Source organism: Numida meleagris, chromosome 16, assembly GCF_002078875.1.
Source record: "Numida meleagris isolate 19003 breed g44 Domestic line chromosome 16, NumMel1.0, whole genome shotgun sequence".
NCBI lineage: Eukaryota > Metazoa > Chordata > Aves > Galliformes > Numididae > Numida > Numida meleagris.
In genome coordinates, this window is record NC_034424.1 from 525,834 (window position 1) to 541,386 (window position 15,553).

Below are 15,553 nucleotides of genomic sequence, written 5' to 3' on the forward strand. Positions count from 1 at the left end.
TCAACAACTGCATCTCTTTGCTGTGCAAATGACACCAATCTCAAGTGACTTTTACAGCACACTTGAGCTACCCCTGTGGGGCTTCCCAGCTACAGCAGTTCCCAGCATGACCCCAGGCAGACAAGCCTTCAGGCCTCACTGCAGTCCTTGACTTGAGGAGGGAGACCTTTGATGGCAGCGACCCACAAGCAATCCCATATACCAGCTTGTTACACAGTTTCTGCTCCCTGATCTTCCAGGGTGAATAGCACAGTAACACTCACCTGCAGCACCTTTTCACAGCACAGCATCATCTCTTCCCAATTCTGCAAGAAGTGAATATTTGCACGTGGAATAGGAAGCTGGTAATAATCCTTCTTCTTAACCTCTTTGTAATTCTCTTCTTTTGTAGCCTCTTCTACCCTGCACAGAAGCAGGTACAACAGCTTTAAACTATGCAACGAGGGGAAATGCTGGTCTGGAGGAACCCTGGGGAGACTCAAGCCCCTTATTTCACCCTGGCCCTGTATTTCCCCATGACACTCCACTCTTACCTCTTCTTTCCTCCTTTTCCATATAATCCCAATCTCCTGCATTCTGACTCTCCTTCTCTTTTCATTCCTACAAACCACTGAAATGGTGCCGTGTCCGAGATCTCACCACGCTCACACATTGTATCCACAGCAGAGAACACTCAAACCAAAACACCTGTGACAGTCCCAGTCCCAGTCCCAGTCCTCAGTGCTCTGCTCTCTTTCCCAGAACTGTTGAAGCTTGGATGACAACACTGGGCAGCTGTTTCCACGTTAACAGAGATAACACATTTTAGAGATACAGCCATTAGCCCCTGAGGTTGACATAGAAGTCTGTTAGCTCCCGTGGTGTGACACATAACAAAGTCATCTCAGATCAGCACTGTGTCCAAACAGGAGCTTCTCACTTCCCCACAACATAAACTGGCTCAGAATGAGAACCTCAGGCTGTTCCACGCTAGGATCGCTCCCAGAGGGAGTGATCATTGTTTTTGTAGCAGAAGATTCACGGATTGCCTGTTGCTATCCAGCTTCTTCTTCTCCATCCCCTTCCCTGTAAAATGTCCACATGGGCAGAACAAGAACACGCTGCCAGCTGACCCCACAGAGCGCGTGCCATTGGCGTTCAGCTGTGCCACACAGAGAGGTTCAGTGTCTGCACTAACACCATGGGACTGCTGGGAAGATGCCTGCAGACATGAGCTAGCTGATGCCAACAACAGGATCTTACACAGCGCATTTTCCTTACAAAATGCAGCAGAGTCTCATGAAATGGCCTTGGAACCGAAGGTCAGCGTATTGCTGCGGCATCTCAGCCAGATGATGCAATCAGAGGAAAGAAGCTAATAAAAATATCCAGCTATTTTGGACATATCACAAATTTCTGGATAGTCTCCTTCCCATAGAGACTTGAAATGGTTTATTATCTGAGAAAATATTTACTAACCTTATGTTTAGGGGACTGTGTGACTAATTTTGTGGCAGAGCAGCTTTCACTGTACAAACACTCCTTTCCATGTATTTGTGTGCACAGGGAAGTCAATATTTGTGTAAAATATTTAATGAAGGTGTGCAGTCTCAGATCTCCAGGAATATTCTCATCTGCAGAGTTCAGGAGGAGCATGTGCTGTGACCAGTGGAGAGATGATGTCACTTATGTGCGGGTACCACCTTGTCCTCTACATTGTGAACACCCTCTATGGCAACCTGCAGCAATATTAACTCAATAAATAATAAGGCAGACAGACTGTTTTATTAGGTTCCATGTCTCCACTAATCTTAAAGAAGCTACTGCAGCAGGTAGCACAACTGGATGAGCAAAACTGGGCCAACAAAGGATTCTGCTTGTCTGCCACAATGCCTCATGGACAGCAGAGCACATGCTAGACAGCATGCCCTCACTCCACTCGCATAAGGCAGAGGCTTCCTGGAGCAGAGACATGCGCTGATATTCCTGACCTCTTTGGTTTTTATCTCCTGAGACGCACAGTCTGTGGCTAGGTCATGCTCCTGTTAACCACCCCTTTGTGTTCTGAGGGATTACACCTCATGTAAAAGCCTCCTGGCTCCCAACAGGCAGCTGGTGCAGCTCCAGGAAGGAGGAGAAAGCAGCTCCACAGTGCATCAGATCTAAGCAGAAGCGTGTCCTTGAGAGACAAGTTTCCTGTGCTCCAACAAAGCCATGTACTGTCTGGAGAAGTGGGTCTTTGTAGACAGTGTTTTCAGGCTGAGTACATCTGGGTCATATTTCTCGTGGGGACATGGGACCTGAACACGAACCTGTGCAGTTCTGCACTGGGAGAAAGATCAGATCCACGAACTTCAGCACATTAATTGTTAAAGACCATCCGTGATATCCTCCCCAAATCATCACCATTAAAAATAGTAATACATGATGTACTCATTCACCTTCTAATTAATGCAATTTAGTCCAACCTATACTCCAAAACTATGATTTTTTAGTTAAGGAAAGCTTCAGGTTGTTTTTTTTTTTTATTTTTCCAGAATCACCTCTTCCAGGGATGGAAATTTGCTCTAGTGCTGAAAACAATAAACCTGATGATGAACCTGTCAGAGCAGGCAACCTTGCCCAGTCTCAGGCTTGCTCTGTTAAATATGGTCTCCTTAGTGCGAGGTCAGCATTAACCAGGCACCCTGTGACAGATCCTAACTGTTGGAGGGAGTTCATAAATCCGATGAATGACATCATTAGGAAAGTTCTATGCTAAGAACAAAAGGTAAAAGGAAGAACCCAAACCATCTGGATGCAACTGCATCTTCTGCAGCAACATGTGAGACCATGAGGAGCAGCAGAGGAGCAAGGGCATGCAGACCCTGCCTCTGCTTGCTGCACCAAGGGGGTGGAGCTGAAAGCTTCCAACTTGCTACCAAAGGAGCAGTGGTGGTTGACCTTCTGCTGGCTTTAATCCTTCCCAGACAGGCAATGTGTGATGCCACCACCAACTCCTCCAAATGGACCCACAGTCCATTTCCAGTCAGATTCAGGTTTCCATCACATGCACTGAAAAGGTCAGCCCCATACATGAACTTACTCCCTCATATTACTGGTTCCAAGGGTTATGTTTGAAGGATGCTAAAGATATGAGCTATCATAGTAAATAGTTACCTCTTGGGAGTGGTCAAGATTTTCCCACAAACTCTCCTCTAATCTCACTAGGTTTTTGAACTAGAAACACCAGTCTCCATGTTAAAAAAAAAACAGTCTCAAAACCAATACCACACTTCACAAGTGAGGGTAGAAGGGTAAAACAGAGACATCAGGTGAAAGGTGCCAAGTCCCAGCACTCTGCAGTAAGGTGACTGACGCCTATAACAACAGCATCGTAAGGGACCCAATGCATTGAGGTTCTGCTTCCTCTTTTGTTTTTGACAGAAGCCCTGACTCTGCCTGGAAACTTGTGATTGCTCCTAGAATGTCAGCTAGGCTTTGAGCTATGCTCCACCAAAACCACACAGCCCACAGCTCTCCTGCATTTGCATCGAGCGTTCAGGGATCGGTGCTCTTCTGTGCACAGAATCCAATTAGATGAATTCCTGCCCTTGAATGAGTAGAGAAAATGCTGCTTGCTTGCAACAGGCCAGCAAAGCAATGGTAATTACTCTGAACCCAAGGACTGTGGTAGCCTGCAGCCTTGCAGGAGTTTGGCTCGTGAACACGCGTGGGCACAGAGGCTGCCAGCCTGGGTTCATGGGACCAGACCTCACCCAGCCCGAGGTTCCAGATTTCCCAGGTGAGATCCTGAGAAGAGCCTCATGCAGCATCACCTGCAGACTTTGCAGTTCCTCAAGACTTGCAGGAGCCTGCAGTAGTGCAGATCTTTCTCCAAAAAAAAAAAAAAGGTTTAAAAAATGGTGCCGAACACAACACTACTTTAGTGATTCACTTTGAAATGCTTGTGGGCAGAGTCACTGAAGTGTGGCAGAAACACCATCACTCATGTGAGTAAAAAGCAAGCAACTGATGCTCAGCACGTTATTTGTAATACATAATTTATCCAAATACAGCCCTTCTTCCTCCGTACAGCATAGCTGGGCAACTGATTGGGACATTGCTGCAGGAAGAGGATGATGTGGGGCTGTTATCTCCAAGGTACACAGCACAGTGTACCCTGAGGACCCAGACCCAGGACTACAAAGCTTTGGTACACCTCCACACCGAGCTCACGGTGGAGATCAGACAGCCTCCATTGGCTCACCTGCTACATACAACATGGGGTTCCAAAGCAGGAGAGGATCCATGGCACTGCACTGTGGGGATTGCATTAGAGGATGGAAAGGGGACAGAAACTAATCAGGGGGCTGAGGACATGTTAACATCACTTGGTAACTTTGTGCCCGAGAGTCTGGTTTCGTCCCAAATTCAATTAACACGACTCCTCTAGGAATGTCAAAAATCCCAATTACTTCTCAGAGCTTTGGATGAAGCAAAAACTACAGACTGGCTGAACAGCTGTCAAAGGAGGAAGCAAACAAATATGATTAGGAAATTTTGAGGAATTTTAAAACTATTCTGTTGACCACAAGTCTCCCAAAAGATATTAAACCAGCTAACAGTGCAGTGGGGGATGCAGAGTATATGGAAAATGTAGACAGACATGTAATCAACTCAATAAAGTAAATGTGTGTTCAGATCCTACACACATAATTTCATTTGTGCTGGTGATCTGGCAGAGAGTCTGAAGACCTCTCCACAGCAGGAAACAACCTCATACAGCTTCTAAATTCTCAGGAGTGAGCTTTAAATGCACCTTTCCAGACACTTCCAGGCTTATGAAAAGCAAATGCAGCATGTTCGTCGCCAAGATGTGATCTCAGTCAATGGAGGAAGTTTTCGCAAAATTATCTCACCAAGGAAGCATTATGGTAGATTATTTTAAGCAAATACACAGTCCTTGTATGATAAGTAATCTGCATTGAACAGGCATGAAACGGGGTATTTACCTCTCTTGGATCTCAAGCTTTTGAAGCTCATCAGCCACTTCAGAAGGCAGTATCTCCTCGGGCAAATTGCAGCGTTGCGCCCATCTCGCCACTGTGTTCAAATCACAGTATCTGAGCAGCAACTGTATCAGGTGCCCCTGAAGCCATCGATTCTCTCCAACTGTGCTCTGGAAGGAATTAGAGGTGAAGAAAGTCGTCAGTGCAACATCCATTGTGGGCATACCTCACCCCTCCAAGGAGACAGAGTCCTCCTGGGGGCCCTGAACCAGTGCAGAAAGGAGCAGGAATCCCTGCGCTGCAGGACTTGCATTGTTCAAGACCAGCAAGTGCCGCACTTGTTTCTGCCAGGAGACAGAGCACATCTGGCCACCGGGCCCTTTGGATTCCTCAATAGCAAGGCAGCTCTGAACTGTATTTGTCCAGGGAATATCACCTTGCCTGAAAGCCACAGGTGCAGCAGAGATAAGCGAGGGTAAAGCAATGCCATTTAGCCAGACTGGTGCCTAGCCTATTATTTGGCTGATCTCAGACACTAATTATATTCAGCACCATCAGAACCAGTGACTGACCAGCGAGTACAGCTTTTTGGCTTCATTAGGCAGGTAACCATAGTAGAGACTGGCTTTTGGGTTAATTTACTTGCTGTGTGTGTACACATGGCTCTGAAGGGTTGCTGATGTCTTGGAGAAGACCATAGGATGGCTGCAGATAAGACAGTAGCAGGGGGTCTCTCTGAGCTTTGGGATTACTTGCTTGGGTAATCAGGACTCCACAATTTGTCAGTCACACGTGGGTTCAAGGTAGGACACAACATGGCTTTCCTGAGCAGTACACTCTGATGTGCACTGCGAGGATAATGCTCATTCCTCAGTTTTCACACAACTGCTGTGAAAACAGAGGCACCAGGTCCCTCCTGCAGGAAAATGCCGCAGACGCTATGCAGACATCCTGCAACACCAGCACAGACCTGACCAGCACGGCCAATGGGTCCGGGCCAGGAGCGGTCTCCTGGATTGGAAATTGGTTGCTCTGGAAGTCCAACTCCTTCCCCACTGATTATATGAGGTACCCAGAGCAGATATTCCTCCTTCAGTGTCTATTCCAGGCCTCTATGGACGTGACAACTGGCTTATTGCTTATACAGGCAAACACAATCTCAAGTGTCACTGCAGGAGCCTGAGTTATGCACACCTGCAAATGGGGAAGGCAGTTTGAGATGTTCCCTGTTCCCAGATGTTTTCTGGTGGGAGTGAACAGTGTGCATGTGCCCGAGCACATTTCAGAGCCCGGGGGCACAAGCACAAACTCACGGTTGTCTGTGGCTTAATCCAGTGGGGAAGCACAGCTCACTGCCCATGCTGGCACCAGGGAGCAGCTATGGGCAGACAAATAGGGCCCGTAAGAGTCTCCACTTTGACACTCAGATTCACCAAGGCTCTTTTCTCTCATTCACCCTCCTGCTGGATGCTCTTTAGGGCGCTGCGACACAGCAGCTGTAACAGGAAATTAGAGTACAGTGACCCCAACAGTCAGGAGAGCTGCAGGGGGTGGCAGTAACCCCTCCTGCCCAGCCAGCCCGTCTGCACTTGTGTATGTCCCAGAGCCACCGCAGCCAGACCCTCATTGCTCTAGCCAGCCCTGCTGACTGATTTACTCTCTCTTAGAAGTTAATATCATCAAGGAAACTTAATTGCTACGACAAGTCGAAACTGCACAGTGGATCAGGTTCTGCAGATATACGGCTATATTGCTGCTAGCACTACCAACAAGTCTTTTTCAGGGTAGCAAAAGGCCACGGGAATGAAGTGCCCAGCTGTGCATGCTCCTGCCATCCCTCCTTCGCCGCCCCACCAAGCTCCTGCAGTCAGAGGCTGCTCCCAGGGTGCAGGCACCTTGCTTTTCCTCCCCTGCATGTGCCAGCAGCGCTGGGTGGTATGCTGGGGCCGCAGGGCCTCATTCCTCACATTCTTTCAGTAACTAAAAGGTGAGAAGTTTTCTTCAAAGCAGACGCCCTGAGCAGAGATCAGGGAACAAACCTGGTGATGGCCTCGAGGTAAAGGGGGAGGAAAACAAAGAAACAAACAAACGAAAAAAAACCCCAAACCAAAAACCCCGGAGAGGTGCAGGAGGGGGCACAGGCCTGGAAGAAAAGCCACAGGCATTTGGCATCCAGGTAGCGCACATGGAAGCCAGCCTGCCCGCAAAAACTGCCACCTCAGCACCACGTCTGCGCCCCTGCCACTTCACCAGCTGCCACAACACTGCTCTTCCCACGGTTCCAGCAGGAAGACTTTCACTGCTGTTCCTCAGAGGCCGGTGGCACAGCAGGAGCAATGTCAGCAGGATGGGGGAAGCAGGGCAGGGGCAACCTGGAGCTCAGCTGCAGGAGGGAAGCAGGAAAGGGAAGCACACGGCGACGGGGCAGTGCAGGAAAGGATCAGCTGCCACACTGCAGCTTTTGCCCTCTACACTTCCTCCCCCCGCACCCCTCCTTCTGGCCATGCCAGTCCAGACGCTGCATCTCACATCTCTGCTCTATGCAGCTGACTCCGCCAAGCACCTAGGACAGGAAGGGCGCTGGAATAACTCCTGCCTAGTTTGCCAAGCCGCTTCTCACAGTCCTTCCCCAGAAGAACATATTTTCTTATTAACATCACAGAGCAATTCCCTCTTCTAGGTTCCCCTGTGTCCATCCCATTGTCTTTCTGCCTTTTTTCTACAACACAAAGTCTTTGGGGTTGGATCTCTCTTCAGTTCACCCGGAGTCAATTGTTAATAAATCTCTTTGTGTCAGCTTTATTTCTGGAAATAATGAGGTGCAGATCTTTTTCTTTTTTTAATGATAACAGATTTATTCTTTCAACCACAAAAACAACTCTGGAAAGAAGGTTAATCTCTCCAGAGATATTACGTCTTGCATTCTGAAATGGAAAATAGCTTTGTTTGTTATTTGTTGTTTCTTTAAATGAAAAAAAATAACATTGCTATAAAGGGGAAAGGCTTCCACCACAACCGCTCTGCAAGAAGGAAGAATGTGGAAACCGGTCCCACAAGACGTGGGTCCAGATGCGGGGACAAACACTGCACTCTGGGTGACATTTCACGCCTTTTGTTTGTAGGATACGGGCACTTGAAGAGGAAACCGGCGCGGTGGTTTGATGAGCATCAGCCACACATCCAGGCAAGAGAAGATGACATGTACCAGGAGGCTTGTTTACTTCCCCCAGTTCTAGACGTATCATACATTCTTTAATCCATAGGCACACACAGAAATGCCTGACACCACCACCAACCCATGATTAAAGCTTTCCAAAATGACTGCTGCAGATTATCTACCCGTAAATCCAGTTCTTCCCCAGCCAAACGCTTCACACAGCTCCTAACACTCAGCACAGAGCAAGCTGAGCAATGTCCTGACCTTAACGCACAGCAGTTCCTCATTGTTATCAATAATGTGGAATTCAAATATACAGTATCTTTTCTGGAAGTCACCCTCAGCAGCCCTAGGTTACTTTTATCTGTGTGAGCTGAGCTGCATTTCTGTCTGATACAGCTCTCCACTTTCCCCCCGTATCTTTTACCGGGCAGTGAAGTTATTCTCAAGTGACACCGACTACATGTGGACAGGTTTTAACTTTTGAACGTCTTGGGCAATTTCTCCTGTTCTCCAGTGCTGCTAGAAACAACAGGAAAATGTCCTGTTAGCACAGAGAAAATGTCATGTAGGATATTTTAGAGCCAGACACTGTAAAGGGGGAAAATGAAACCTGGGCTCGGAAGGACAAAACTGCTGCAAGCGATGGAGGAGGTCAGGAGCGTTCCTGAGGTCACTGCGATGCCGCAGGTGCCTCCAGGTTCCCCGGAGCATCCCACCGTGCTTTCACTGCTGTTTTATTTGCGATGGAGGTTTCTGGATTGCAGGTGGCACTGTCCGTGCTACGCGGAGAGCTGCTGCGTTAGTAACTCATTTATGGAAAGGATTTACACATCAGAGCAGAGCGGGGACCCCGAGCAGCACCACAGCCCCCGGAGAAGGGGGATCCGGACCTGCAGACATCCCGAACACGGCTCTCGGATAGGAGAGGCCAGCTTCCCTCGCACAGCAGAGCGGGGCTCCTTGGGAAAGCGGGCGGCCGCTCACCCGCGGCCAGCGCACAAAGGCAGCAGCATGAGAAAGACGGACTTTCTCACCACTTGAGCTGTGCTCTCTCTCCCAGCACTGGCTGCTCAGATGCACTAATTTAGGAACCGAAGAAGAACAAAATAGCCTCCATTCATATCCCCGAAGACTGACTTTCAGATAGCAATCAGTGCGTCATTGACAGAGCCACACTTCAGTGTTCTGGAGGCCATTACCACATCAATGGCGGGGAAGTGGTCTTTCTTCTCCCTTTCAACACAGCTTTGGCAGTGGGCTCCCTGGGGCATGTTCACACTACCTTTGTGAATCAGGAGACTCGGCTTCCCAGCCTCCCCGCCATCAGCTGTGGGAGCCGGCTCTTTGAGAGGCCATTCAGAGGAGCCTAGCTTGGATATCGCTTGGACGGATCAAGGCAAAGGCAGCGCTGGAAGGCAACGTGCCGCCGTGCCGGGCTCCTCTCAAGGAGCTGTGTTCCTGGGACACCTGGAGGAAGCGGCTGGCTTGTGACCGCCGGCCAGCGCTGCGCCCGGACTGGTTTCCCCTCTGCAGCTCTTACCATCTCACCAGTGCAATTTCTTGCTCAGGAGTGCAGCCGCCCCTATCAAAGGGTGGCCAGGAGAAAAATCAATGTCTAGCTGGTCTGTTAAAATTCACCTGGAAACCTGCAAGCCCGGCTGTGGCACAGCCAGGGGCTGAGGGAAGGGGTCCTGCCCTCTGCTCCATGTGTGGAGACCACACCAGGACTTGGGACATCGTTTTGGGACTCGGGGCCTGGTCTGGGGGCTTAGGGCACCGTTTTGGGACTTGGAGCATGGTTTTGGCACCCCAGTGGAAACGAGAAGCGGATAAATAGGAGAGAGGTCAGCAAGGAGCCTCTGAGCTGGCTGCTGGGCTGGAGCACTGCTGTACGAGGAGCTGTGGGAGCTCGGCTTGGTCAGCCCAGGGAAGGCTGAGCTGGGGTGTATGCAGGAATATAACTGTTCTTGTCTGTTCTACCACGGGCTGTCATGGGTAGAATGGAGGCAGATCTTTTCAGAAATGACAAGTAGGCACTTTGAAGGGAGCTTGCAAGCAGGAGGGGAACCAACTTTTTACACTGATAGTGATGGGGGAATGGCTTTAAGCTAAAAGAGGGGAGATTTAGGTTAGGTGTGAGGGGGAAATCCTTTCCTCAGAGGGCAGTGAGGCCCCGGCACTGCTGCCCAGAGCTGTGGGTGCCCATCCCTGGAGGTGCCCAAGGCCGGGTTGGATGGGATCCTGAGCAGATGAGCTGGTGGGGGGCAGCCAGCCCACGGCAGGGGGATTGGAACTGGATGATCTTTAAGGTTCCTTCCAATTTAAGCCACTCTGTGATTTTATAAGGAAAAAAAAATGTGATATTGAGAGTGCCAAAGCACTGAAAAGAGTCCAGAGGGACTGTGGAGCCAGGCAGGGCCTCCACAGGCTCCTTCAAGCTGAAACTACCTCTGGTTCTGTGATCAGTGCTGCCCTGCCCTGCATCACAGCAGGTCTCTTCACAAAGACAGGCAGCTTCTTGCAGCGACGGCTGCTTTCAAGTCCCCAGCACCTCCCGAGCTAAGAACACCCAAGATCTCATCTAACCAGAGTACAGGATGGCCCTGATCACACTCAACAATTTGACATGGAGATCCAAAATACATTTCCTGCATTGGGATTCTTTCCAAACTTGGAGCAGGCAGCCCCTGAGGGAAGTTCTTCATCCCTGCCAAATGAAATCATCACGTCTCCAAAATCTGCTCAACCTGCCACAGATGAGAGAAGGTACAGAGGTAAAATAATGAACACTGCTTCCAAAATTGGAACTGAAGAGCGAGTATTTTCAACAAATATTAAGCAAGAAGTTGAGAATTTTTTTTAGAAAATAACAACACTGGACAACTGAGCACCCCTTCATAGCAACCGTCACCCAGTTCAGAGCTGCGTGACAGATGAACCGACTGCTGGTCACAGCCCCATTTCACAGGGCACATGAAACTTCCTACTTCAGAGACGAAAAAGTTCTCCATCCAAAATTTTACTTCTCTGTATCTACCCCAAACATTGCAGCTTTAGTAGCCAACCAGAACATAGGTATTGATCTTGGCTGCAGGAAGCCCCAGCCCAGACAGAAATCCAGGTTTAATAGCAAAAGGGTAATAAACTACAAAGTGCTGCCAGTATGCCCAAGCAAACTGTCTGCCACGCAATCCCCCAGCTGTTTCAGGACACCGGGGGATTTAGGAAAGAGGGCACCGTGATACATGTGTAAAACTAGTGCATAGCACCGAACCCCACCAGCATGTGAACGCAGCCTCTTCAGTGCTGCCCTGAAAAATCTGCTCGTACTGTCTGATGAGCCACCACTGCTGGGCCTGCAGAACAGCATTAGCAAAAGAATCCATCCCTCCATGCTCATGCATCTGTCCATCTACGCGTGTCACCATCTATTTCAGCCAGACCTCGCAGGAGGGAAGATGGCTTGAGCCACGTGGATGTGTCAGCCAGTGACTCCTGAGCTGGGGCCAGGGATCACTTCATGGTCCTCTTCTGTTCAGTACTGTAGGTGCAGCCTGACACTCTGAGGGACTTTCATAGAGGGAACACCACAACTTCTGTCTTTTTAACCCATAATTAATTCATGTTCCTTAATTACATCCCACAACAGCTCCAGGTATATGGATGCACAAAATCAGGGTGCATTCACCTGCAGTATTTATCCTCCTCTCCACTAGTTGCGCAGGGAATGTCGCAGACATACGCCTTTAATGAGCTGTAGAGTCAAACTAACCCTATTCAGAGAGGGTTCGTTATTTGGAGAAAGAAATAATCACATGGCATCTATAAAAACACAAAATGAATACAATTCCTTAGCAAATAGACTAAAAATTCTTTTTCACTATTGCTGCAGAGGCCTCTTCTGAATTCTAACCTAACCCTGTCCCCCGAATTGCTGAATATTATTCAGCACAGGGACCAGCAAAGGACCATGGACTTGCTCCGAATAAATAAGCCGCACAGTTTTGATATGCTTCCAGATTTCTCACACCTCTTGGTCCCACGATGGCAGGCTGGAGATATTTTCTGGGAAGATTCCAGCACTTGGCAAGAGTGAAGATGAATGAGGATGGGGAAATGGGCCAAGCTCTTTCAGAGCACAAAGTAATATGTTACTTATCACAGTAGATGCTTTGTCTAAGACCAGTAACAGCGCACTGAAGACAAACTGGCATCCCTTATCTTCCCAGTGTATTCCGAAGTAGCGTTTATCTATCTGCCTTTTGTCATCCTGTCACACACACACACGAACAAAGTGTCACAGTGGCAAATGGCCAATTGCTCCCCAGTTTAAGAAAGCGAGGGTTCCCACCATACACTGCACATTAGGTGGCTTACACTGCTACTGAAGTTCACCGAGCCTGATCTCCTAACGATCCAACAACATTCCCCTGTTCTCTCAAGCCTAAGAAGATTTATATACTTGCCCATAAACTTTCTACAGAAGTCACCATAACATAACTCTATTTTATTTTGTGTCTTGAAGCATGAAGCATATTTTCCTGCATGAGGAAAATATGACGCTTCCTGTTAAACTATGACCTAGCTGAAGTCTGAGGCCGCCTGAAGGACTGCCATCAGAATGGGATTATTTCAAAATCCAACTTAGCAGAAGTGTGTGACATCCACTCGCACTACAGGATCTGTCTGCAGGAACTGCACTCCAGCTACAAAAGCACAGCAAGGTTCCGGAGTGACAGCCGCATGCTGCCAGAGAACAACAGCGTTGTGGGGATGAGAACAGAGAGCCAAAGCACCGCTTCATTCCAGGACTGCGAGAGCTGCAGATGTGCAAAGAGGAAGAGCCTACAGGAACAAAACCACTGTCGCTGTGTCTCCTCTGCTGCTGCTACATGAACGAGCAGGATTACACTTAATCAGTTTATCAGGATTCACAGGAACTGAAGCCACCATGACGCCTTCCCGTTTGTTCTGGAAAACCACAATATTAACCCTAACAAGCTAAACCAGTATACCAATTAACCTAACCAATCGTTCAATTAAATGTTCCCATACCCAGCCACATGCATAATGAGAATTCATAAACGCCTTTGTAAGGAGAGGTGGAATTCCAGCGCTGCTGGTCCCCAGCAGGACAGGAGGATTTACTGCCACTGCCCAACCTGCGTCAGCTCCACACAGCCAGTGCAGACTGGGCAGATCCTGCTGGCAAGAGAAGAGCCTCAGAAACCTCTTTCTCCTTCTCTTCCTACACCACTCTCTCTGCTCAGGTCAAAAGCTGTTACGAAGGCAAGCAACAAAACAGGAATGTGCCATTACTTTGTCCTGCCTCAGTCTCCCATTGGGGTCCTTCCATACCAGAAGGCATCACTACGCTGCCTGGACGCAGCTCTAATGCCTGGCCATTCCCTTTTGAGCTGCACTTTTCTTGTGGAAATAGCTACATGAAAGGTCGGTCATCAAAGAGCTGCAGGTTCTCAGCTGTATCACTACCTCAATTAAAAGGCCTGTAAGCTCTGAAGTTGAATTAACATAAAATCTCCCATGTTCACTGCCAGTAAACAGAAGAAAGAAGTCAATTTCTTTGCTTCCTTTTTAACCCAGCCCTGAGCTTCACCCACTGCAGACTCCTCAAGTCTCTTCAGTGCTGCTGCACTTCTCGGCAGCTTTGTGAGAGCTGAGGACTGCTCAGGGAGCCCTTCTCCAGGCCACGCTGTGACACCCAGCAGTGCACACTGTAGGTTGTCTGATCAGCTTTCATGAGCCTCGCTGTGCCCGTGTTCACACCTACCCCTCTTCCTCGCTTCACTCTGCTAATGGACCTGTTCCAGCGCAGGCTTGCTTCAAAACAGCGAGTAATGTGGTTTGGGATTGTTTCTGTGCTATGTGGCCTTCCTAACGGGGGCACTTTCTACCTAGGAAAGCCTTCCAAGTGAATAAGCAAAAATCTTGATGATGGAAATACTTGTTTGGAGCCCTCACTCCTCCCGTCATTAGCCTATGATAAATAGACGCCCGCAAGAAAAACGTGGGTTACCACTTATTTTACCAATCACAAACCCCATCTGGCTCACAGCCAGCGCAATAAAAGTATCTTTGCGGGATCTCTAGAAAGGAAAGCTTGGCAGAGGGCTTTTCTCTCCTTTAATCTCTTTTGGTACATTTAAACTCCCAGTGATTTTTTGTTCTGAAGGAGAAATGCTTGAGAGGGTTGACTGAATGAACTCTGAAATTCACACCCCGGCAAATTGGACTGATTTCCTAAATCCATAATTACGACATTCCTCAGAGATACGCATTCTTTCAGAGCAAACAAGGGAAGATTAGTTTCCTGTTTCTTCCCATTTATATGACTTCTCCATCGAGAGGAACTTTTTTTCTTCTCAAACAATCCTCTGTTTATGTGGTTCCCTTCTTGGCAGGGAGCTGGTGAGCTAATCTCGCCTAGAAGTGTAAGACAGCCAAACTATCAATTGCAAAGGGCCCAGCCATCTCTGGGAGAGGCAGCTGATTTGCACAGGCCTTTAGGACCCAGTATCTATCTGTGGGAGCAGGCAGGCAGGTACCGATCGATTACAGTGTCTTTTAAACAGGCTGGGATGATTACTGAATGACTGGATAGTTTTACTGCTGGCCGGATAAGAACATGGGAGTGGATCTGTGCATGTGTGTGAACATGCACGAGGCTTAAAGCTTCAGTACAAATGGGCAGTGAACACATCCCGTCCTTCTGTGCTACCGCAGGAAGCAGAAAGCTCAATGTCCCGTCCTCTTCTTTGCCTGCTTCTGCTGGAGGAGCCAGTGTTAGCACTCCTCATAGAATTCCCTTTGCATTAGAGCAAAAAGAACACGAATATTCATTTGCTTTAAGTTCTAGAGGAATTAGACTGTCCTTATTTTGTGGCACAAATCCCTATAGCTGATGCAGTTTGGAGTCAGTAACAGCTATCCTGGAAACTATCACGTCAGACTCCTGATGTAGCTTTTAAGGACCCTGGATGTCCCACATACTCCTATAATGTTTTGAATGACAGTACTTCCTATATTACTCACAAAAGCAATGTTTTTCCAATTTGGTTGAATTAAACATCCCACCAGGGCATATCAGTTGGTCTAACAGCTTGCTGAAGGTCTTACTCTTTAATCTAATGCTGACCTTTCAACCTACAGCCATAAGCCAATTACCCTCTTTTTTATACCATACCAAATCTCTTTCTGATGAAGCTGTGCTTTTGAATGAATGCATGCCAGTGACAGAAATGTTATTATGCTGCTTAGCAGCAAGCTAGTCCTGTCTGGCAGCAGTAGTTTTAAGGTCAGAAAGCATCTCTAACATACTGAAACAATTTTAAGAATTTTTTTTTTCCCCAGTGTGTTCTCTCCTGTTTCCTTTCTTTAGTCTCTAGCACTTACTATGTGTGTA

General features: G+C 48.2%; 1 protein-coding gene across 23 annotated transcripts in view; it reads right to left on the reverse strand.

The window, feature by feature from the left end:
• EXD3 (exonuclease 3'-5' domain containing 3) overlaps positions 1-15,553 on the reverse strand; it is a 251,318-nt gene that overhangs the window by 117,673 nt on the left and 118,092 nt on the right. For all 23 annotated transcript variants that reach the window (XR_002443616.1, XR_002443615.1, XM_021413936.1 and 20 more), the window contains 2 exons: positions 4,974-5,140; positions 264-402 (listed from right to left, as the gene is read on the reverse strand). Coding sequence is in view for 21 of the 23 variants with exons in the window: in XM_021413936.1 (XP_021269611.1) it covers positions 264-402; positions 4,974-5,140 (306 nt within the window). In the remaining 2 variants the exon portion in view is untranslated. The remainder of the gene's footprint in view (positions 1-263; positions 403-4,973; positions 5,141-15,553) is intronic.